Here is a 25,851-nt window from a genome sequence, read left to right on the forward strand (position 1 = left end):
CTGCGGCCCTTGCAATTAGACGCTCTTAACTTCTTCCAGCCTGTATCTGCGCTGTTGATAACCATGTTCCGTCTGGATATTTTTCACACGCCCCTTGTCCAATCCAAACAGCATGAGGGGTTCATATTACATGAGCGAATGACGGCTTAGCAAATAACGAGAACACGTGTCAACCCCCCCCCCCCCCCTTCCCCCGTCTCCTTCGCTGCGTTCACGCTGCTTCGCGGTGGCAGTCTGCGGCGGCTCATAACAAAAATATTGGCACACTTGGCCCACCCATAAAGGCCGGTTCGAGGCGGCCGACCATTCGCTAAAGTGTCATTCGATGAAAAGTCATCGTTCGCTAAAACGTCGTTCGACAAACTGAGTGCCACCCCATCCCAACATGTACTAAAGCAAAGGCTAGAGCACGAGCTCATAGCTTCGCTAGACGGCCCCACTGCACGAACCCTGGTGCAGCTTGAATATCTAGCAAAGCTGTGAGCTCGTACCGTCACGCACGTCAAGCCTTCGATCTAGTACATCTCAGATTGCGACGGAACGTATCATAGTAGAACCTACGTGGTGTCAACATTTTGATCCGAAATGGTTTGATAACCTGTATGCTATTTTCGTGGTTGCTTGCACGTAAACAACCGAGAAACCTGTTCACAACGCACGCATTCATCTGGCTTCAAAACAACTTGAGCATTGGCTTGGATTGGATGTCAGCTGCCCATTTTGTTTACTTGAACTTCACGAAATCTGCCAAATTGAGCGGACAACCTCCTGACTTCTGGTGTCGGAGCGTATGTCCGAAATTTGGTGGTTTCCGATTTTGACGACTTCAACATCATGAGTTTACCACCGCAACACCTTTTAAACACAATTTCGGTAACCGCAGGGTGTAAAAGGGATGTAGGAAGAGGTGCAGATCTTTCCGTACACACTTGAATGTTAAAACAATTGTGTAATAAGCTCGGAAAAAGACATTTTTACCAAGAGCATGGGTGTTGAAGGTTTTGGTGTGCATCAGCTTTGCTCCATATGCCTGGTGAATTTTGAGGGCCCCAAGTATTGTGTAATATCATAATGACCCAAGTATTGTACTTCAATATAAAGTACAAGGTGTCCCCCAAGATATTCAATTTCGGTTTTGTTTTTTTTGTTTGTTTTTTTTACAGCAAATTAAACTATGAGTCACCTAAAGCTTATTTTCCGCCCAAATGTAGCTTTAGCGATTCGAACCAGATGCCAATGTTTTAGAACTAACGCTGTCTCAGTAAAAAGTTGTAGGTAATTTTATGAACATTTCAATGTGAAAATGGGGGCCGTTTTCGCCCGTTTTTAGCAACTGCCGCCATTCAGCGGTCCATCGGCCATCATCTTCCCATTGAAAATCACAGGAAACTGGTTATAACTTTTGCATAATATAACGGTTCGTTCTTTCTTACTTCTTACTATACCTTTCTAGTTTGTTTCTAAATTCTTATCTAGGATTTCTTTTTCCTCATTTATATTAACTTATACATTTTCCAGCTCTCGAGGCAGCAAACGATCCCTTTTCTGCCCATCATCCAGACAGTTTGGAAACCCCTGGCGTAGAGTGAGATCCAAAAAACGAAATACAAAAACTCTGTAATAAAAATTACAAAACAATCGCTACAGCAACTTTAAGTTAAAGATAGAGCTAAGCTCATCTGTGTGTGGAAGGGAGGAAACATATTCATTATCTCCACGCTATGTTTGTTAAACCGTTCCTCGTGTATTGAGCGCCTTCAATATGAATAATATATGGGGAAGGAACTTTTTACAAGCGTGAACCTTTTTTAGCAGGGACAATAGACAGATTTTTGCTACCTCTGGCAGCAAAACAAAGTGTTGAGCAAAATTTGGGAGCCACAAAAAGTGGAATTCGCTCTCACAAATTCTAAATTCCAAAAAGAGAATACTTCTGTCACTGCGTGCTGTTCCGCAATATTAAAAGAAAAAAAAAAAAGGTTGGTACGCCACACTTAACGTTAACGTTTCGACTGCCCAATAAAAAAAGAAAGAAAAAGCACGAGAACAGAGATTATTATGGCACTGAAGACCTTCGTTTTGTCTCAGCGTTGCCCCGACATTCGGCATAAAATTTCATTTTATGCCGAATGTCTGCCGATCTGCCGATAGGGGGCAGGGGCCTTGTCAAGCTGCACATTTTGCAGCTATTTTCCCTGTCTCCGTCACCCATATGTACAAATGGGAGTAAATAAATGAATTGAATTGAATTTTGGACGAGGAAACGTAGGATAACAATCCTGATCTGAACAGGCAAGACGGTAGGCAGGTATGATTCTAATTTGTCCACGTTTGCAAGACGCAGTCGAGAAAGATCGAGCGAAGCGCATGCATTTAGAGACATAACACACGTTCTGGGCCATCGGCCAGTTCTACTAGTGTGCAATGTTAGCATTGAAATGTATTTGTGAACAGATTCAACGACAGAATGACGACATTTGCGATCGCAGAAACTTTGACATTTAAAGCGGCTGCTGCCGGAAAAAGAAAAGTTCGATGAGTAGCTTTGTAATTTTAATTCAGACGTTACGATCTAAAAACATATTTTTAGTGCACCGCGTGGGCCATATTTTAGAGGTCTCTGAGCAGTCGGCGTTGCGTAGTTAATATTTCCGGTGGCGAAAACAAGCAGAAATCACTGTGCTTGGACGGCAGCCCGAAATAACGTTCGGTTTTTAGTGCCGAAAATGTTTCAAAAGATAATAAATAAAAAAAAGGTGGTATTTATCATGAAACAGAAACGCGTCCGAGGAACGGTCAGTATGAATCCGAGCTAGGAAGAGTGCAACTTTTGCATATTTAGTTGTTACAAATTTTGGCCGTTTAGTTCTTTACATTTTTCCTTTTTTGGTCACGCTATTGGGCCATTGTCCATTACCATTATTACAGGGGCCTTATTCTGTAGCCCTATGTGCTCCTTATATCAGTCAATCAATTGATCCATCAATTATTGTATTAATGAGTTATCCAATCAATCAACCAATCAATCATTCAACTAACCAATCCCACAGTCAATGGTTTTTGTTACCATGAATGGAAGTTACAAGTTATAGAACGTGTTCGTAACTACAGTTTATTACGCTACTGCTGATGTGCTGACTCTAAACTCATTAGATCCGATGCAAACACACGTATTTTTACAAGGTTAATGCGCTAAATGCAAGCTTAGTATACGTTCGCTTCGTAAATAGCTTACTCTAGGCTCACATTTTAGTAGGATTGGTTTCAAAAGAAAATTAAAGATCGATTGGTTGCACTAAAAAAGTAGAAACATTGGGAGGCAAAATATGAGATACACAGGGCATAATAATGCCTCTATTTTTTCTTCAGGTCATTAAGGCTACTAAGATTGATGCATAATATATGATGTATCTTAATGAGGAAGATTATATCTACAACGATAAGAGATGCGCACACTTAAAGACAAGTGACGTGAATGAAACATCGAAAACGCTGTCCATGCCATGCGCCTTGCTTTGGCCGAGCGCGAGCGCTCGAGGTGCACTGGACGACGAAGCGTTGTCGTATGTGGGAAGCTCGCTCTGGAGGCGGTTCAACTGAGGCTTCTCCCGGCCGTGTTTACCTTATCAGTAACCGTATGCATTACACAAAAGCCTGTTCAGTTTCGCACTTATTTATGTTTGTTCCTTTTTAAATGTTTTTTCAAATGCAAATATTTCTACAGAATAGCGCATAGTCAGAATGGCGCATAGCAGGCCTTTATGGTACGTTTTACCTCACGGCAAACCGCAGCGGACACCGCAAGTCATTCCAACCAATCGAGCGCGGCGAAAGTACCGCGTGGCTATTCGCATCCACTGCTCTTCACTGATACCCTCCCCGAAAGTCACTGGACAATAAAGCGGCATTTGGTTAGATTAAATGACTCGTTATTATCTTTCGTGGTCCAGTCGACGTTCCGAATAAGCACAAGCATTAATGTACACGCGTTGAAGGCGTGGCTATAATTCCAACAGCATTCGATTTATTGCAAGCGGCATTATAGTCACTATAAAAAAAAAACGAAAAAACACACATGTGCGTGCAAGGTTTCGCAGAAATGAACGGCGAAATCGGGCAACAAAAAATAAGCAGCAAAATATAGAATGTTTCTTAGAAAATACGTGCCGCACCCACGGTTTTGGAATTCTTGGAAGTGGATTATGAAATGATAAGCACGCCTACGCATCTTTTAAGTATAAAAGTGCTTCGAAAGGAATCACGGCACGGCGGAAAATGGGAGTTGCATCAGTTCCAATGGGTCTGAAGTACGCAGCTTTGTTAGCTTGTATCGCTACCACTAGTGCCTGGCAGGCACGAATGACCATAAAATATCCAGAAAACAGCATCTGGCTTAACGAACATAGAGCTGGATATCTCCAAATGGCCTGGAAGGTATGTTATCTTTAAACATAAAAAGAAAAAAAAATAGGGGTGGGTGGAAAAATGTATTTATCAACTTCATAGTGTGCCTAATCATATTGGAATCTGCAAAAGTTTTAGGGAAATATTATTTTAACTTGGAAGATGTTGCATTCGCGTTGTATGTAGCTTCCGGTGATCGCTGTTGTCTGATACGATAGAGGTTAAAAAAGGTATTCGGGAAGCCTGCATAATTAGATATTTCCCCCTGAAGCCCCTTCAAGTGAAAGGGTCCCTCGCCAGAACACCAGGAGCAAGAAAAGACTGTGGTGGCAATAATACATTCCGGAACATTTGCACCAACGTCACTGAGTGTACTGAATAGGCTCTTACTTTTAAGATTATTTCTGCTCGAAAACCGTTACCGAAGAGTGCGCTTTCCAGCGTGATGAGACGCGTAACTGTCTTCTGCTTGGACGCACCATGAAAAAGATTGTTTTTCGTGATGTTTCCAAATGCTGAACTCCGATTGGCTCGATTAAAAGTAGAGTAAGTACAGCTAAAGGCAGCCAGCATTGAGGTCTACCCACTATCCTTTCAATCAGAGCCAACCAGAACTCGGCGTTCTGACGTCACCGGAATACCTGCACAAGAAGCAGACGAAATTGCGCTCCGAATTTGGTCAAGACGTATTGTGGTAGCTCTTTCAGAGGACAATATTACTTAGTATCTAGCTCTACCATTATGGCATCGGTTTTAAAAGTTGTTTTACATGTTTGAAGAATCGGATGTCTGCACAGTATTTATTCATGCTTAGATCATAGCTGTAGATGAATTTATTTAAGCCAGGTATGCGCAGGATAGCTATACCGACTGAACGATTTCAGATATCTCAAGGCAGACAACGCATGCGAGTCAAATAATTTAAAATATATTTACGTGAAACAATTTCTTTACAATTCAAGTTGCATTTCTACTTCAAATGCCAGGCATCAACAAAGTAACCGAGGGTATATATGAGAAGGGTGTACTTATATCGCTAGGAATTCAGTAGCACGTTTTCATTCCTTTCTTCAACACTGCAGAACATGTTAGTAAGAAGGACATAAATAGCGGCGCGCCCTTATATTCGAACCACCCTTTGAGCGCCCCTATAATACTTATCATTTCAAGGCACGTTTTATGCGTTCAATCACCGGGTACGTACGGCAACGTACTTCCTATAGGCGATGAATAAAGAGCGAACAGGTGGTTGCGAAGGTGTGCACAGATAATTCTCTAGTACATTTCACTGAGCCCAGTCGCATTAGGCAGCGCGCCTACTAACAAAATCTTCCCTTAGCGGTGTGGGCATTTCACGTTGGAGATAATTTATGTACACCGCGCTCTTCAAGTTGTCGCGTACTCATGCGGTGCAGAAAGAGAGGGCTGCCGCCGGCGCACCATAATTCCGAAACCCCAAGCATGCGCCATCTATGGTCGAGACGCTGTCTCAACCATGGATGGCGCATGCTAAGGCCCTATATACTGAGAGAGTTTGACCGATGGGCGGAGCCTGCTGCCCGCTAAAACGAGCGGACTTTACGATAACAAAAAATTGAAGTTTTTGCTTTTGGCCACTCTACTTACGTGCGCTAGTCGAAAGTTTCGGTTAGTAGTTGTTTCATAAACACACTTTCTTGTACTTTGACATTTTGTTATGCCTCCAACTGGTCACTATATTCAAGCACTGGCCACCATTTATTGATCTCCAAAAACATAACTTACAAGTAAGCTTTATTTATTTAGTTTTAAAACCAAACTAGGCGTTATCAATCAAAAATTAATCTGGCGATTGAGCGCGGGGGTCCGCAGTGCCTCTCATAGATAACGCTCGTCACTGCACTGAATTTTTTTTTTAACTCATTTTTAAAAAAAAGAGGAATAAGTTTAAGCTCATATACATTTAAGAGATCGTAGCAGATAAGTACGTTTGTGCTTCTGACTACGAGTGCAGCGCCAGACACATTTACATTAGCGATAACACTTTTATTACAATGGTGGGTCACAGCATACCTTGCGTGCCTAATCCAGAGTGGGTTCAAAATTCGATAAAACGAACAGGCGGAGGCAAGTTGCCACCTCCTGGTTTCCTTACTTCCAGCTGTGGTTGCTGGATTGTCGGCATCTTCAAAAAACTGCCAAATTTTCCCAGTATAAAGGGCTTTGGCGCGCACCCGTCCCAATTCAAAGGAAAAGCCATGAGAGCGCACGCATGCGACCGTTCCAACTGTACGAACTTTGTTGTTTTCAATGCCATTGGATTTTGTCGGAGCGAAATGTATTCTCCTAGTAAATTATTTAGTGTTTGCATCGGAGTAAGCCAGGATAAGCGGATACCATTGCACCGCCCTTTCGAGTTGTCGGATTCATCAGCCTTGACGTATCACAGCATGCATCAGCGGCCACGCGTTCCGCCGTTTGTAGTTCATTCATAGTCGACAGTACAACAGAATCGAAGTGATTCTGCAGTTATATAGTGATAACACCCCCCCCCCCCTTCCCAGTAGTCTCTGTCTAAACACATAATGCAGTCGCTGGTCGCTACCTATTCCCGCGAAAGACAGGAACTGAAGCACCCGATCCTGCCTTTTCACGTGTCTGCTTTTCCCACAAGCTCTATTATTTCTCAATTTCTGATATAGTCCGAAGTATGGGACTTATGGACAGACACAGAGAACGTCTCAACTTTAATGGTGAGAGTGCAGGCGAGCTGGTGGTAGCTAATCATGTCGTATTACACCTGAGACTGCGGTGGAAGAAATCGGAAGAACTTTCAGTAGAAGGAACAGACACAGAGAACGTCTCAATTTTAATGGTGAGAGTGCAGGCGAGCTGGTGGTAGCTAATCATGTCGTATTACACCTGAGACTGCGGTGGAAGAAATCGGAAGAACTTTCAGTAGAAGGAACAGACACAGAGAACGTCTCAATTTTAATGGTGAGAGTGCAGGCGAGCTGGTGGTAGCTAATCATGTCGTATTACACCTGAGACTGCGGTGGAAGAAATCGGAAGAACTTTCAGTAGAAGGAACAGACACAGAGAACAGACACAGAGAACTTATATTCGCTTTTTATGATTAGTTATAACCACAACTTCCTAGTACAGTGGCAGGTACGGCAAAGAAGTATAAACGACTGTTTCAGCTCATATTTTCCGCAATAGTACATCCCTCAATAATAATTAAAAAAAACCTGAATGGAAAAAAAAAATAATTCGTTTAGCGGTCGTTATGCTTCTCCGTATTTTTCACCCTAAAAGGTTTGGTTAAGCGCCACCTAAAAGGGTTTTTCGTTAAAAACCTTGCGAATCAGTCCTTCGCTGCCTAGTTGCCTTTCTAATGCGCCAGGGGGCGATTGTGCTTGAAGCGAAACCGTTCTTCACGAACTGAAAGAGTTTTGGGGGCATCGAAGAAGCTCTCAAGAGCGTATTTTTTAAAGCGCAGTCTTGCGAGCAAGGTTCGGGGTACGGCCTTTTTGGAGCGGCGCTTTAAACATTTGCGTTACATTTGCGCAATTTTACCAAAGCCTGGCCACATAATAAAACAGGGCTGAGGCAAGAACAACCTCTCATCTTAGAGAGCCTTTATATCGCACAAGAGGGTCGGCAAAGGCAGGTAAAAGATTGTATACCAAGAACGTAGAAGGGTACCTGCGACTGCTCATCCACAGCTCTTTCCATGTTTCATCCTTCCTCGCCAAAAAAAGAAAAAAAAAAGAACCGCTGCTGTATTTCCACACGCTCCGGACACACCCGACTTTGCCTCGTGCGGATACTCATTGTTTCCTTGGCTGGCATGCCGGCTTCAGCGTTGTCAGTTTGTGAGCGCAGATGGGAAGAGCACGATGCAGCTTGAACTGAGAGATCGCGAAGAATGGGTTCTAGAGAATGAATCGACAAGCTCTAAACCAAACATGTTCACGTTACTGAAAAAAATTCACTGATGCAGTTACTAATTACTCGCTCTAAAATAACTAAGGACGTTACTGGTTACCAAGATTAAAAAAAAAATAAAGCATTAGTTCGACACGAAAATAACGTATTACTTTCGCGTTAATATCGATGCGTCCTTTTTTCTGAAGCCATAGCCGCCTTTCAATACTTCGTGTCGTCAATAATGCCTATAACTTTTTAACGCATTCAACGGCATATTTTTTTCTAATTTATTGTTTAATCTTTTCTTACCGTGAAAGTCACAGGCGCGAGCTGGGGTGAAAACCAAATACGCTAACTTGCGTTTTGGACGTTCCTTTCCAGAAATAACGAAATACCGTCACTAGTAACTCCGTCAGCAGGTAGCGAAAATCCGTAACTCGGTTCTTTTCACGAGAAGTAACAAAGTGTTTACTTCGTTACGAGAAGTAACTATATATGACTAACGCGTTACTTTCAAAGCGTTGGTACAAGTTTGCTCTGAGCCGGATGGCCCAACTGGGTTGCTGAAAGAGGAGCTTCTTTTGAAGGAGGATACATGCTCAAGTCTTATAACTTCCGCAATCTCTGGACATTTAAAATCTGCCACAGAGCTTCCAGATTCTACCACGTATTTCTTCATTACTTAAACTAGGTCCTGTTTTGCTTGATATGTAAAGAGCGTTTCAAGAATCACTAACTTGTGTACATAATTTTAAGCCTGGTGAATATCATCTTTTGTTTGTATTCCTGAAACAATTTTGTTGTGAACTGCGTTTTTTTACCGGACGACGTTCTCATAGTGTAGTTTACACGATTTTTACCTAGATTTTCGCCGCCATGCCATTGCTCACATCATGTATGCGTGATTTTCAGAAATGAAGTTTTAAAAGTTAGATTATTGTCAAGAATCTAAATCATGCATTAGCTTGGAGAAGGGACGACCCACCGCTGATGTAGTTTTGAGAGGAAGACCACGTATGGGTTATTTCGTTTTAAATCCGGCAAGAAAAAATGATAGAATCTCAGAAAATTCTGAAAAAATATATTTGGTGGAACATGTGTGACTAGAACAAAGTTTCAAATTAGAACTACGAAAATATTTTGTTCTTGACTTTCGGGCTTCGTAATAACAGAGGTACCTCTTGCGATTCTTGCAGTTTTCACGAGTGACACATTTTGGAGTCTCGCAAGGCTTAGGTGCTTTTTTTTCGCAGCCATGCTAACTTTTGTTTCTTCTCTGAGTCTTTGTATAGAGGGGTTGAAATTCATTTTATTTTATTTTATTAAATACAAATGATTAAATCGTACATCTTTGACAATGTTGAGCCAAGTTAGAATCGAGCCATCTTTCGATGTACAATTATTCAAGGCAGACGAAACATGTCAAATAAACCCTTGTATCTACGCCTATTTCAAAATTATATTTTTAATTTAAATATGGTTTATATAAAATAAACAACACTGAACTTGAATAGAAAATCTGAAAACCCAAAGTTTAACGTCATTTAAAAATAGGTATTTTTATTAACTTAATGGTTTTACATCAAAATATTTTATGCGTTTTTTAATATACAAGAAATAATTCATCTTTACATAATGGTTCTTCATATTGAGAAGTGCGTTTGAAAAGAAGACATATTTGTTCCCCATTTCAGATGGAAATGTATGGGCCGTTGCCAAACATTTTACATCATTGTTATATGCCTAGGATGTGACCATTGTTTTCATAATATTTGAGCTCATGTACCATTTAGTAAAAAGGACGTGTGACTGGTATGTTATAATTATTAAAAAGTTCATACACACGTCCAGTTTACTTACAAAATCCATGATTCACTAAATTTTTTTGAAGAAACGTTTTGAAAAGTGTTGTTTTATTTAGCTAGTATAAAAACTAACTTTCACAAACTTTTTACGTCAGACGATGACGCACATGGGTCCGAGATAAATTGTTTTAAAAACACAGCAGGCCAAGTGCGAAATTTTTCTCCCTTCATGAGGCCGTATTTCCCCGTATACTGGCAAAAAAACTAGGCTGGTTCAAACCATCTTGACTTCCTTTATATTAACCCGAAAGCATTGACTGTCCCATGGAGCGAGCAGACGTCATCAGCCGCGCCAAACGGCAGATAAATTCTCAAAGCCGCGATCTGAGGCATCAAAGCTTTGAAACCACGCAAAAATCCACGCAGAACAGTTGTGATATGAAGTCGCTGCGCGTCAGTTTCAATTAGCGCCACGCCATGGCGCTGCGTGCCCGCGCCGGAGCAGAAAGGGCCGAGGACCCCACTGATCCTCTCGGCGCCTCGGACGTTTCTGCTTCGGCGCTGGCACGCATCGCCAAGAGGATCAGATCCTCTCGGAAGACGGCCTACCTTCTGCCTTTTCGAAGCCCGAAACTCAAGAACAAAAATTTCCCGTGGTTCTAATTTGTTGTTTTCTTCTAGTCACACATTTTTCACACACATATCTTCTTTTTTTTTTCAGAAATGTTTGAGGACATAATATTTGTTTCTAGCACGATTTGAGATGAAATTACCCATATATTGTTTAGCTTAATTTATATATAAGTATTCAAGTTTTGGTGAAATAAAGGGTAATTGAAACCTAATAAAAATTGTGTGTGTTCTTTAACATTGAGCGCTAAAATTTTTGTATTTCAGGCTCTTGAAAGAAATGATACATATGTGCTGCTGTTTCGTTCAAAAGATTACGAACCAAATATCACTTGTGTGGAAGTAAAATCAACTGTATATAACCAAACGCTAAAAATTGCCAATTACACGAGGACATACCTGAACATGACTTCAGGCAATCGGTGAGTAGTCGAAATAGACATGTTATTAAATGAACAATTTAAAGGCTTCATTAAATTATTTTACCTTAAGGGATTTCATATTACTTTGGAAAATGGTTGTTTCTATATATTATAATCGTCGGTGGCAAGATGAAAAAACGATTTCGTGACGGTTGTGTGATGGGGCAGAATATACTGAATTATAAACTGTGGCCGTTCAAGGTACTAAACTTCTTAATAGTGTACTTAAAAAAAAGAGGAAAGAAACTCAGCACAATTAAAAAAAATGTGGGGCAATTGTTAATATTTTATCGCGAAAATGAACGGCATAACGCAATTTATTTTGTGCTTCGCATTCTTAATACTGTAATTCTCATTTAAAATAATCTTCAACGGACACCGAAACGCTACCTGCTTCACAAAGTATTTTTTTTTCTTGATATTGCGTGTAGTTCTATATTACGACTCAAACTTTGGTTTCGGGTGTCTACAGCAAAACCGAAACTATCTGCTACAGGGATGGCAACACTGATCATCAGCAGTATGGCCGCGACGTTACGTCACCATGGTGCTAGGTACACGGTACACCGTGTGGAATCAACCACAGCTCCGACTCCACGTGACATTACGTGGGAGCTGCATCAGTGTTCCTTGACTAAAAGCTAACCCGCTCGTGCCTACTAAAGAGCAGCTGGTCGTATCTTTAAAATCAGTTTTAGTGGAGTGCGCGGCTTTACTTTGAAGTAATATTTCGGCTGTGACCAGTCATTTATTTTGGTTTCATTTTGGACCCGGGTTTTCCTTTAACAAGTTCCGTCTACTTCGCTCTTCAGTCCCTGCTAGATCGGATGACCCCTGTTGGACTGTGTCTTGGTAACCACTGTCTGAGCAATGTTTTTCAAACGCTTGCAAATACCGCAAGATTGTTCATTGACCGCAACTTGGTGTTTACTTGATGTTTGGCTTTGCAAGCGATGAATAGCATTGCGAAGCTCCCAGACAGGGACTGTCCGGTCGAAACCGGAAGTACTTAAGCTTTTGCGCTCATTACGCCGATTGAGCCTTCATGTAGACAAACATCATTTTTATTTTGATACATGATCTCAGGTTATTAATTAAACCTTTCATGGGCGTATGTACGAGGCTGCACCCTGAATTTCGCCATCCAGTGTCAAAGGCTCACATTTGTACCTGCAGCATGACATCACAAAACGCAAAAATTTGCCGGATGGTCGGAAAAACAAGCGTTTCTCAATGGATGTCTTGTATTTTGTTTCTAATTATATAGTCTCCTAGGCTGTACCCTACTGAAATACGGTTTTTTTAATGCCATTTCCAAGCACGTGCAAAAAAAAAAATCACGTCTTTTAGCAGGATATTACTCGAAAACAGTAATAAGCTTTAACCACGTATGCCGTTTCGTGCAACTGAGAACACCACCGAACGAACTAGGAGCGTTTGCAAAGCAAAGGATGCAGATTTCGCCTCTGACGCGGCACCAAGGTACACAAAGTGGCATCTGAATACACGTATCGGCGGACCCACTGGATCGGTGATGAGGCTACGGGTCGCTCCTCAGAGGCGATGTTCGCGGGTCGAAGGCAAACGGCGAATCGTTCAAATGCATGTCGTCACTTGACTTGGACGAGTTCGGTGAATCGTAGCCACGCTCTATTTTCACATCCGGGTCAAACAAAATTTGGCGGCACGCGTGCTAAATATAACTTCTGGTATCGTTCCCAGATGGCCTAGCTGTTGGTTTCGGTTTCGCTGCATAATCAAATTGATTGATCCGATTTGGGCGAGGAGTGGACGGACGTAGTTTAACATCGTTGGCACAGCATCACACCTCAGCTTACGAGCCTTCTGTCGGCTTAGGGCTCAGCTCGTAGCTCTTTTTTGTGAGATGATTGCTGCATAAGCGGGATCTCGATCTTGACGGGAACCCAGACCTTACGCACGGCGACGATCCATCTTGCTCGTCACTTCACGTCTCGCCGAAAAGTGTGGAACGTCATGTCTTGGGTCGCATGTGCTGCCCGGTGGTTGTGGCACCCAACTGCGCTACAAAAATCTCACTCAACCACGAAGCAAGTCGAGCACAACGACAAAACCGAAGCACGCTGAGGCGTTCACTCGCAGGCAAACGACGAGACAGAAATGCTCGCTTTGTGTTGTGTGACGTCAGAGCCTCAGTGTTGCCAACGAAAGCATCGTTTACGCTAGAACGCGATTGGAGCAGTATAAATTCAATTACTCACGCAGAAGGACACATAAAATTCAGATATTGCACGTACGATGCGTCTCGAGGCCATAACAATGATAATCAGTTGTTTTCTCGAATACAAAGTTTGACCGGACAATCCCTTTAAACTTGACCCTTGTTGAAATTTCTACCACCGTCCAACCGCAATAAAAGAACAGATTCAAACAAGAAATTCTGCACACCGCATAATGGGGAGGCGATACATACGGCGGTAGTTTCAGCTCTACATCAAGCGAAACAGTAGATCGAATCTACTAGAATGTCACCGAATGTGATTTTGCGAGGAGAACGTTCACCGTTACCGCCCTGCACTTTGAAAACAACCAGGGGACATAAAAGAAATACTGACCTTTTAAGCCGATGTTCGACATCAGGTTTCAGGTTATTGATACGAGACGGATAGTCCACTTGAAACAAAATAGACCAAAACAAAGATCACGAGCCATTTCACTCTATGAAGGTGGATGACCAGCGAAGCTCTTTAGCAGACGACACAGACGTGACAAAAATATTGCACAAAGGTACGAACATATTTATTGTCTCGATCGATGGTCATCGTGACGAAAGGTGCGCACACACTAGCAGGGGCGGATGCAGGAATTTCTTGAGGGGGGGGGGGGGGGGGTGAGGTGTTGGTCAACGTGCCATATGTTTAGGAAGCCCCTCCCCCTCTCCCTTGCAGGACATCCGGACCCCCCCCCCCCCCCCCCCCTCTAAATCCGCCCCTGTACACTAGTCAGGGTTTATCGCCACCCCGAGGAGCCAGAGCAAACTAGACACGAGGGACGAGACGACCACTCGGCGGAAGGAAACTAGGCACGCAAGCGCTTGAAACGACGACAAACAGAGGGCGGTGCGAGCCCTGTTTGAGTTTTTATTGACGCACATTAAAAAACTACGGAACCCTAGTCATAAACAGCTTCGCTGTAAAAACGGAGCTGTTTCTGTGGTTTCCTTCGTTCCCTCTTAAGTTGGGGCTGCAGCCGAAGCCAGAAGCACGAGGGCTGGAGGTCGCTGCTTTGGAGCGTTCTTCCGCAGAACGAGCGCTCACGCTAGAAATGTCTGTCTCAAGGCCAGGAGCGTGGGCTAGCTCGCTCTTGTAGCTTTGGCTGCAGTCTCAGTTTAAAGGCGAACGGAGTATAGTATACTCGGTCAACACTTAAGCTGAGACTACAGCCAAAGTTAGGAACGCGAGCTATACTCCGTTTACCCTTAAGCTGAGACCATACTCCGTTCACCTTTGAGCTGAGACTAGAAGCTCCGCGTTCAGCGCGAGCTTTCTGCCCTGGTTAACACAAGTGTGAACGCGCAGGCACACGCAACCAAACCCCTGCGGAAGCCGACGAGGTCGCGCTGAAGCGGGAGCTTCTAGTCTCAATTCAAGGGTGAACGGACTATAAAAGCTCAGCCTTCAGCGCGAGCTCGCTGGCTTCGGCAGTGCTTCGGTTGCACGTGCCCGCCCGTTCACACTTCTGCTAGTAAGGGAAGAAAGCTCGTGCTAAACGAGAAGCTTCGAGTCTCAGGTTAAGGGTGAAGGGCGTACACCCCGTACTCCTGACTTTGAGAAGCGCCCTACTGGCGCGGGCACTCGTTCTGCGGAAGAACGTTTTAAAGTCACAACCTTGTGCTTTCGTGTTTTCTTCATTGGCTGCAATGTCAGCTTGAAGGGGCACGGAAACAAAATAACGTGAGCGCGAGCTCTCTACCCCTCGCTTCAAAGTCGGCCAGCGAGAAGCGCAATGCCTATCGCGCTCCTGACGTCAATGGTTGATGCACGGTCAAAGACGCTGTAATTGCGCGCCTTGCTGCTTGGTAGCGTCAACGCGTGACAAACTCGCCTAATTGTAACATCTGAGGGCGATAGCACAAGGTCACTGGTTTGAAGCGTTTCTCCGCAGAACGAGCGCTTGCGTTAAAAATGCCTGTCTCAAAGCCAGGAGGGCGGGCTAGCTCGCGCTTGCAGCTTTGGCTGCTGTCTCATCTTATGAGTGAACGGAGTGTAGCAAACGCCGTTAGCGTTCTCCGCTAACTCACATTCAGGACTAACTAACTCCACGTGCGAACTGACGCTTCTTCTTAGGAACTCATGTCGTCGCGGCATTCCAACGGAGCTTCACAAACCGCAACCAAACGCAATTTCCAAATCTGTTCATTCGTTTTAATATAAGTTCTCCTGACTTATGTGCCTGCAGCCCTGGAACACTCGTCTAGGCTAGTGTTTCTGGGCTGCCGACACAACATAGACCACATCCAGACAAAGAAGTAAGTGAAAAACATTTCCTTTCTGCACCACTTAAAGGTTCGACGAATTAGAGTAGGCTGAATCCCACACCGGGCAGCCGTCGGTGACCCCACCTGAGGTAATTGCTAGACATCAAGCGATACACAAAAGCTTGCGAAAGAACTCAAACGAATGTAAAGATATCAAAGCTTGTACGCGGTGCTTGACGTTCAATATTTTATGATGTTCTGCTGCTAAATTGATATTGATGTTTTATGATGTTAGAAGCTTTCAATGGTGTCTGTTCCGCTGCTAAACTGCTTAGAAATATGGCTGTATTTTGGTATGCTTAGAAGTTTTGGTCGCTGTAAATGAAAAATTAAGTGACAAATTGTTTGTACAATAATAATGTGATAAACAATAAGGTGATTGGTAATTAAGGTGATTATAATGTGTGAAACAATAAGGTGAATACGCCAAGCCCGCTTTCGGCCAATGGCGCCTCCTCATTTGTCTCCTACAGTTCCCGATGAATGGCCAAACTCTACATATACGGCTCTGAGGTCGAGCATCTACAGACCTATTGCTAACTTTACCCAAGTCTCAAGGATAATTGGGGTTGGGGGGATATTTATACAGCGTGTAGTTGGTCAGCCATTAAAGTTGCGACGAGGCACACGCTGTAGATGAGCAATTTAGCCAGTGCAGTACAACCGCTATCCTGGAGTCTTTAACGTGCACCACGCAGTAGTGATACACGACCGCACGCCGGTACGATGCTCATCCAGATCGAAACGGGCAGGGGTGGGGCTCGAACCCAGGATCCCTGGGTTCTGCAGCGCGAGCTTTCACTCCACGCGCGTCGAGCTGGGTGTGCGCTTCAGCCCACTCGGCCACCGATCCCCCCCAAGTGTCAAGGATAATGCCTTGAATTGTGTTCCACGCGCCGCACGCGCACGCCTTCCACGTATAAAACAATTGGAAGTAAATAGCCACAATAGAGCATTGATAAACGCGCGTTCAAGATGCCTTTTGTTTTAGGCTTTTGCTTTAGAACAGTTACTGCTGCAGACCCCGGCACGTGCGGCGCGTGGAACACCATTTCCTGCATTCTTCTTGATGCTAGGGTAATTTAGCAGTAGGTCTGGTCTGTTCTATAACTACGTTGTGCCTCCAAACTGCAACAATGGAAAAAAAAAACAAAAAAAACGTTATTCACTACTTTCTAGGGAATTAGATATCTATTGTTACCAAATTTTTTTCTTAAAACACACAGATCTTGCATGTTTTCAAAGATAGTCAGACAATGCTACTAACAGTAAAAAAACAAAACAAGAAACAACCAGATATAAAACATTGGTTTCTATCGATCGAGTATTAAATGTTGGAATAAGTTAATTTCAATTTATTTAAAGTGTGGTCTCATATACATTTTGATTGCAACATGAGCATATGCGGCGTGCGCATAAAGTAGTCACTGTATAAAAAAAAGGTTCAATTTCTTTTGTGCTTTTTTCCCGATTTTGCTTGTCAATTTTCTCTACGTCACATTACTATTGTTCAACATATTTTTCACGTGCTTAATTTTGTGGTTCGTATTATTTGTGGTGAAAGGTTAGAGTATTATTTAGGTTCATAGAATAATCTTAGGACTTTTACCTACTCGGGTGCCGTAGCAGTAACGAGTGTCGGAATATGGTTACCCAACGACAAATATATATTAATTTGAACAGGTTACAAATGTTTTTTTTCAAAGGCATTCAGTGCAGTCTCAGAACTATATTATTATTAATTTCTATGGAGAGCGTGTATTACGCATTTAGAAATTGTCGTATGAAAAGTAAGCAACGAATGCTGAAAGGTTCTCAGACAATGAAAATATATAATTATGAAAGCTATCGCATTTTAGAAAAGGTATAATGTGCTGTGAGACTCGGTAATTATTGCGAACTCTGCCCAATTTACATTCTTTTTCAGGACGACTTTAAAATACCAAGTCAGGGCATTAACGCAATTCGACTACGGCAAAGAAAATGTAATACGTGCAGGCTTGAAGGGTATGTAACGCATGATTGAGTTCTGCAAAATATTAGTTAAAGATGTTATGTATTTATATTTGTACCAAATCTAGGCAAAAAAATGAAAGATGTTTGCAATCCCCTGTAAAGCCGAATTAGAGCGCAGCTCTTGAGGAGGAGGAGGAGAAGGTACAGAGAGGAGGCTATGACCCTCCTCCTTTCCTGCTTGCTTGCCATTTAGGAGAAATGTTTCCGCTAAATGCAGTGGGAAATTGTTTCCGCTAAATTTCGCGGGGAAATTTTTCCCCTAAATTTAGCGGGAAATTTTGTTCAGCTAAATTTAGCGGGACAAAGTTTCCGCTAAATTTAGCGGTGAAAATTTTCCGCTAAATTTACCGTGCAAATTTAGCCATTATGCACCGCGCGGGTACGCCGACGGCGCTCAAGCCGGAAGCGGGCGCATTAAAAGAGCTACGCGCTAAAACAAAACAAAAAACCGGAGCCCCTAAAATGTTTATATTGAAGAAATACCAATGCGCTCAGAAAGAATATAATTTTCCTCGGTGATAGGAACGAATATATCTGGGAGCATGCATTTTGGAAGAGGTCTCTAAAACATGTCTTCTGGATTGTTTATAATTTGCCCAAAATATCAGGGATGATCCACATTTATTAAATAGCGCAGGGCAAAGCGCAATAATATTTACTGCAGATATTGTTGTTGCACATGAGGCAGGCGTTTATATCATTGAGTTTCGCATAAAACATATTGTTGGCCTGGTATATCATTAAAATAATTTTATTTTTATCTGGTAATGGAACTGCTTCAGTAATCAAATTAAAAGTTGAATCCAGTAACTTATCACAAAGCGTTTAATATAAGCCGTTCTTTAGGGAACCGATATTTCATATGCACGTAACAAACAGATAGTGCGACAGATGCTTGTTTATGGCCGTATAAAATCTTGCGTGAAATGGTTTGATGGTTGCCAATTTCTAGCACAGATAAAAATCCCGCGGTGAAGGCTGAATTTTGGCGAAAAATGTAGATTAAAATAATGGTAGTTATGATCGCTAGCTCAGATGAGATTACTTCACAAAAGTTTAACTTAAACTATTTAGAAGATATTTCGTAGTTTCTTATATCGAGAAATAACAACAATAGTTCCTCTCAATAAAGTAAGAGTTGGAACAGTGAAGAGAATATTTTTAATTTTGCTAGTTATCTGTTTATTGATTGTTACAGTAATAAAGTAAAAAAAAATTATTCCAAGCATTTTCAGGTGGTACATAACATGTACTCTAAGGCGGCGTTACTACGTGTTCATAGAGTTCTTAATGGGTCTGAAATACATCAGCGCATGTACCGTAAATGCGAGGGACTCGTACAGAACCTGGTAGAGTCGGCTGCCCAGAATAAAAACAAGCGAATGACACCGATTCCAACCAAGATTTGCTTGTTAGTTTAATGGTTACTTGAAGGGCTTCAATCAACAATTCTCTCAGCGGCAGTGTGAACGTTCTGCTAAAGAAGGTTCACACTGAAGTTTATTTTTAGTAAAAAAATATACTCACTTTTAAAAGGGGAGGAAGCATAACAGTGCTATGACGCACATCACACGGTATTTCACTAACCCATGAGCGCAGTGATTACAGTTTAGAAAGGCCTTTAGGATAGTCACTTGCATGACATGAAGTTTACGAAATGAAGACATCTAAAAGATATATTTCTTAGCGGAATAAATATAAGGAGAAATATATTTCTGGAAACCTACTTTGGTGGAGTATCTGATTGGAGAGAATTCCCTGGTTCATATAGCTATCGCGAACCTTAATTCAAGAAATCTTGGGCATTAAATTAATTCTAGTGAAATGAACGTTGATGATATAAGTTAAAAAGGTAAATCCGCTTCACTAACTTTGAGAGCGGTTGCACAGCACACTCCGCCATTCATAGCTTTGTTAATGTCAACGCCATAATATAAATATAAATATTAGTACGAGGAAGGACACGACGGGCTGTCTCGGCGCCATGGGTACGAGCCACCGGCTCTTGCCGGTGGCGCTCAGTTTCGAATTAAAAGCCAAACCGCAAACGGACGTCTCCTTGCTTTGTCCCAGAACAACGTAACAATATAAACGTTGACATAATCTTAATCAGGTGACTTTGCCGCCTATGTGGTTAATTTCTTCTATTTCAATCTGGAAGAGCGTTGGTATGACTCATGGTCGTTAACAAAGATGTGTGGAAAACATAGGGCGTCGCGTGAAAAACTAAGATTTTTGTAATATTTAAAAAAAAAGACAAGTCAATTTTGTGAGCTTTAGCTTTGATTCATTTTATACGGGGTATTCTACATACTGTCTACGAGAGGAAGTACGCTTATGGTCTCAGAGTAACAAAGTATTTACTGTTTTAAATGTGTAGTTACTTAACTTGGACATGCCTTAACGTCTCTTAGTCTTAAAAATACCATTTCCCGAACAGAAACCTCATTAATTTAACCACGTTTCAAATATAAACGTTGTTTTTCTTTCTCTAGGTTAGGATATTTTACAGCGCAGAATAATATTTGTGTATAAATATTATAAGGAAACATTGCTTTCATAAATCTTCACAGGAAGCGCTCCAAGTGCGACCCCTAAACCTTTGGGGAGTAACATATACATACAGTACGGCGACTACTCCTGTAACTCATCAAGCAAACCCATGTGGGAAATGTGTAAGTCCAGCTTTTATGCTCGACGATTGTTGAGAATGTTTCTTCCTAAAGAGGGTGCATATCTGTATGCTTTGAGGTTATATTTGTACACAGTGAATGACGGAACTTCTGAGGATAAAGATAAATCGAAAACCACCAACCCAGTGGAAGGACAAGATTATCTTGACTTCTACGAGGTGTACAACCAACCAATTTGCAACATTCTCAGGTCTCCCCATTTTCAAGGAGGTAAGCTGGTTAAAAACATATGGTGAAAAGTATCAGGGTGGGATCTTGCACACATTTAAACACCTAGGGGAACAAGAGCGAATTACTGTTAAACAAAACACGAAACAGTAAAATTATGATATCCCATTGCCTGTAATCCGATATGAAACGAGCTGTATGGTACATTTGCAAGTTGCGATTGTGCCGTGCTCTTATGCTATTTTTGACGTATCAATCACTTTATTCCTTTAGAGTAGGCTCAATCTTGTTCCGATTGTTTATTTTCTGAGACGTCGCTCACTATAATTGTAGATTGCTTTTCATTTCTCGAATCATGGCCTCAACTCGTTGTTAAATATGCATACATAGGGCAAATGTTTTGAGCAGCCAACATAAAGAGTGTTAGTTGCAAAAAATAATGTTTATTGGACACAATTTTCTTTTTGAATAGGACAGTAATTTCTTGATGTCGCTGAAATAAGGTTACCTGATTTATCAAATAGAATAAAAACCATTTGGTTGTAGCTGAAAGCCACCCTCTGACCATTTTTAAAACGATTTTAAATTTGGGTTAAAACGAAGCTCGTTAAACGTAGAAACACGGAGGAAACATTTCTTTCTTGAAAATTGCTTTATGTAAAAAGTTATTAGCAATTCGAATTTGCAAAATATAAAGAAAAGCAAGCAGGAAAATTTGGCCTTGTGACGCAAGTGGCTAGCGTTTAGGGATTTGAGCGAGGAGCCTCCAATCGGATGCGAGTAGGGTAATGGCCGCTTCTGCGAGGCTGTGTGCGCTTGTGGTTACCCGGCCCGGTCGCGTTTGTCGTTACCAATGAATTCAACGGGGCTATCGGCGGTGGAGCTCCGAATTTTGTAGAGGAGAGTCAAAAATGAAGGCGTCGTGCAATATGAGGACACCCCACGAGAGAGCAGAACGAGTCTCAGTCCTCCTCGTATGCCAGGCAAAACTCTTTGTTCGTCTCCCTCAACTCCACCACCGGAGCTGCCGGAACCGCCTTGGCGAGTAGGACGCACAGTCTGGTGCCCGGTTGCCCGGCTGCTCGAGAGCGCACAACAGAGCACACAATACGCTCCTTCTGTGCGTGTCATTTGTCGGCTGCCAGCGTAAAATACGCCGTTGCCGCCTGCTACGCCTCTCCACTCTAAAAAAGCCCGTGCGTCTACTTTCCCGCACAACACTTTGAGAGCCAATCACCGCCACTTACGGAGGCAGCTCAGTCAATGACGACGTCGAAAGCCATGTTTAGACCAAAAAACGCAGTCTGAGTTGTGAAATTAAGCAATGCAAAACGTCACGCTTGCATTGCTTGATGTAACAACTCAGACTGCGTTTTTAGGTCTAAACATATGTTTCGGCATCGCTATTAGCTGAGCTGCCTCCGCAAGTTGCGGCGATTGGCTCTCTGAGTGGTGTGCGTGAAAGTAGACGCACAAACATTTTTTAGAGTGTGAGTTGTGATATTAAGCAATGCAAAACGTGAAGCTTGCATTGCCTAATGTCACAACTCCGACTGGGTTTTTGTCCTAAACATATGTTTCGGCATCGTCATTCGCTGAGCGGCCTCCATAAGTGGCGGTGATTGGCTGCCCGAGTGCTGTGTGGAAAAGTAGAAACACAGTGTTAGGGGCGGGCACGTCCATGAAGCGTTGTTTTTCTTGGTTTTCGATATTATAAGACTTTTTATCTTTACTTTCCAGCTTCAATCCCTCAATAGACATGATTTCTGGGAAGGATAACGACGGTTTACTAAATCACATGCTTTTTTTCACTTTCAAAAATATTTCAGCGGCTCTCGCCCATCGAAAAATTCTTGGCCTATGACGCCACGAGCCGCGCGCGTTCAACACTGCTTGGCGCCACCGTAAAGTTAGAGTTTTTTTAGTCTCGGCGAAGTGAAATAGGATAAATTAATATCTCGCGGTTCGTACCAGTTCTCTTAGTTCTCCCAAACCACAAAGGACGTAAATAACCGAAAGGGAGCAAACGCTCGAAAATCGTTAAGGAATCACTTTTATTAACTTTCAAGAATTTACACTTCCGTGTAAAACAAGAACGAAAGCTCGATTAACGCTCCTTCTGAATCTTGGAACGAGTTCCTTTTACAAGATCCAATGGTCCAAAAGGAACGCGTTCCAATTACGTTTCTTCTGGAACAGGTAATTACATTTACGTTACACTTGCGTATTTTATTGAAATATTCTGCTGGATAATTCGTAAATCAAACGGGCCATTACATTATTTTTATATTGAACATTATACAATTAGCAAAAATTTACATTATACAATTCGCAAAAAGAATACAACAAGCAAGTGAAAATATCCAGATCGAACCGACACGAATGTCACAGTTCCATCTGGGGATATCCCGACAAGTCCCTTAAAGGTGTTTGACGACTTGTATGACGAAAAACTTGCAGACTGAAGTACGAGGCTGGTGGGAACTTGGCACTTGACCTCCGTCGCTTGTCGAGTCTTCAGAATCGCATTTGTTCCAGTTCTTTGCTTTGGAATATCTCTCGGACACTTCTCCATCCATCGAAGTTGACGGGTTGAAATAGTCGCTAATCAAAAACCTGTATGCTTACTGCATTATTTTCTTACTGCATTCAGAAGTTACCCCGGATTGCCCGAAGGTGCTACTGCAAAAAAACTACAAAAGTGAAAAAAAAAGCTTCGGTTGCAGAGTTTATTTGTTCCTCCGACACCTTGCTCCATTGTTGGATGGTCTTGGCAAGAAATAAATTGGCCTACATGCTCGATCTGGCACGGTATTTTGTTACTTCAAAACAATGATAGGTTCATCTGCAAATATTGTACGGTTTTTTTAAATAAGCTCGTTTTTAATGCCATATGTGCCATTTAATATTGATACTAAAAATGCAAGTCTTCATTTTCTCCGTCGTAAAAATATTAGCACGAAGGACAAAGGACAAGAGAGGACAAGACAGGACAAGTGCTACTTGTCCTGAAGTGCCCGGAGGAGCACAGAGACTAGCAGGGACTAGGAATACCGGGTTTTTTTGAGAAATCCCTACCCAACTTTTCGCAACTCAAAAATAAACTAGGCATTGCGGGGAGCTCCAACTCTGTCAAAACGTAGCCCCAGCCGTTCGAACAAGATGAAAGAATGTCAACACCTACCATTACCGGAATACTAAGTAAGAAGTAAAAACTGTTTTCGCCCATGAGAGGACGCCGTCCGTGAAAAACAGCACACGAAATGCCTCTGTTTCTGACCGCAAGGTGGCGAAACAGGACATAGGGCAGATGATATATGCGAATCGGAAATGTTTTTATGTGTACATTCAAAATAAGAATTTGAAGAATTACAATGAAAAATCCCCGCACTTTTTTTTTTCAGGATGCGACCTCTGGCTAATCAAATCAATGTTGGCAGATGTGCTGCAAAGCGCCGACAATTTAACACAGTGTATTGATGCAACAGCACCGAAAGAAAAAAATGCTGAAGGACGTAATGGCGATGAAACTAAAGGCAATAAGGAGAATAACAACGATGAGAAAAAAAGAAATAAGGCAAAAAAGTTTGCAGCAGCAGTATTTAAAAGCCTCCCCAGGACCTGCCGCTTTGCCTTCATAGCAGCATGTGGATATCCAGAGTTTATGATGTATGATAAGGACGCATGTAAAGCACAAGTTGAGGAGCCTACACCGAGTCAATAATTGCGTGCTCATGCATGTCTCAGGTGTGGTGGGCACGTTCGTGCCCGTGCTGACTCCAGGGTAATTATGTCATTGTTTCATGCGCTTCTTTCTATGCGTAGAATGAAATGAAATAAAAGCAGCAGAAAGCATCAACTTCGTTTTGTCTTTATTTAAAAATATAGCAGGAGAAATATTTACAGTAGGAATGTGTGAATATTCTAGTTTTGAATACGAGTCGAATAATGCGCCACAAGAATTCAATTTCAATTTCAAATTTCTAATACTTGAGCTCTTGAATAATTCGTTATATTAACAATATTGACAATAATTCTGGTTTATTCAGGAGCGCTCTTCATGTGGTAAAATATAGTCATCACCCACAGCAGTGTTGGATCTAAATCAAGCCTGGATTTATCACCTTTTGATGGCAAACAATTTTTGTAGAAATTACTTCGCTTTCGTGTTTTGTAATCAAAGCTGTAATGATCTTAGCTTCTCGGGTGCGCTCGACAAAACTCCGAAAACCGCGTGCGTCTATATTCTGAATTCAGGGATGCTGCGTCACCTGCATCCAACGTTACTAGATTACCTCAGTTGTGGAACCCCCGCGGAGGGGGGGGGGGGGGGGGGGGTACCACTTCTTCACTCACTTCAATCCGCCAACCGTCGTTCGAAACGCCATCTATATTTTCGTTTCATAACTGTGTGTTCCAAAGAGCACAGCTGAAGCGACAAATGGCGATCACAACACCGCCATTTCTCCCGCAGCGGTCACTCGAAGAACTGCACGTAACAACCATTTTGGATTCAATCGGCCATTTCGGAGCCAAAACGGATACGGTGGAAAGGGTTACAGGGGTGTCACCCTCGACTTCCCAGCGGACGCGCCGCGGTATACCACCGAAGTTAAGATGCGCCTAGGTCGGGACGCGCTACCTGAAATCACCGCTGAGGCATGGTTGTATAAAAACAATATTAATTGTGCTGCAAAACTTTGCAAACTAAAGATTTTAATAAAAGAACACGCGCCCCCCATTTTGTACTAAACTCCAATAAAAGTTACTACTACAAAAAAAGAGTTTTTTCCGTTGGTTTTTTCCGTTTCTAGTAACGTTGAAACGTACGTATCCCGATTCAGTTACCAAAGCAGCCGTCCGGTGGCGCGTCGAGCGACACCGGGCGAGTCGTGGTAAGTGAGGGGGGGGGGGGGGGGGTACAGCTCGTGCATGCAGCGTCTAGGAGCAGTTCCGTAACTCAGCTAATCTAATAATGTTGCCTGCATCCAGCTCTGTTTGCTATAGACGACCTTCTCGGTTATTATGCTCATGATATAAGAAACCAGCATAAAAACACTGATAACAACAATAATCGAACTGGCTTCTTCAGCTAACAATTTCTTATCGCGGCTTCGAGCGAAATGCCAGGGCTAGGTACGAAGAAATGTCGCTCTATTGAAACGGTTCAGCCACGTTCGTCCATTCATCCAATTGGCTAGCTTTCGTCAACGTCGTTTTTATTCCTTTTTCTGAAATATGCGGTTTTTTGTTTAGTCTATGAAATATTTAGAATAAAATTACTG

General features: G+C 42.4%; 1 protein-coding gene across 1 annotated transcript; it reads left to right on the plus strand.

The window, feature by feature from the left end:
• The first annotated feature begins 4,296 nt into the window (after nt 1-4,296).
• LOC115323141 lies at nt 4,297-24,290 on the plus strand. Its single transcript, XM_040214318.1, has 6 exons — nt 4,297-4,434; nt 11,019-11,173; nt 17,617-17,696; nt 20,279-20,380; nt 20,474-20,608; nt 23,971-24,290. Exons 1-6 carry the CDS (start codon nt 4,297-4,299, stop codon nt 24,288-24,290), a joined length of 930 nt encoding a protein of 309 aa, XP_040070252.1.
• The last annotated feature ends 1,561 nt before the right edge of the window (nt 24,291-25,851 follow it).

This window comes from Ixodes scapularis, unplaced genomic scaffold (assembly GCF_016920785.2).
Source record: "Ixodes scapularis isolate PalLabHiFi unplaced genomic scaffold, ASM1692078v2 PGA_scaffold5__190_contigs__length_132052651, whole genome shotgun sequence".
NCBI classification, from domain to species: Eukaryota; Metazoa; Arthropoda; class Arachnida; order Ixodida; family Ixodidae; genus Ixodes; species Ixodes scapularis.

Bases quoted from the DNA above. Each gene is read 5' to 3' on its own strand.
- LOC115323141 (XM_040214318.1), top strand. From the start codon at position 4,297: ATGGGTCTGAAGTACGCAGCTTTGTTAGCTTGTATCGCTACCACTAGT. The intron at 11,174-17,616 runs GTGAGTAGTCGA...ATTCTTTTTCAG, and splicing joins AACATGACTTCAGGCAATCG to GACGACTTTAAAATACCAAG. The intron at 20,381-20,473 runs GTAAGTCCAGCT...ATTTGTACACAG, and splicing joins CAAACCCATGTGGGAAATGT to TGAATGACGGAACTTCTGAG.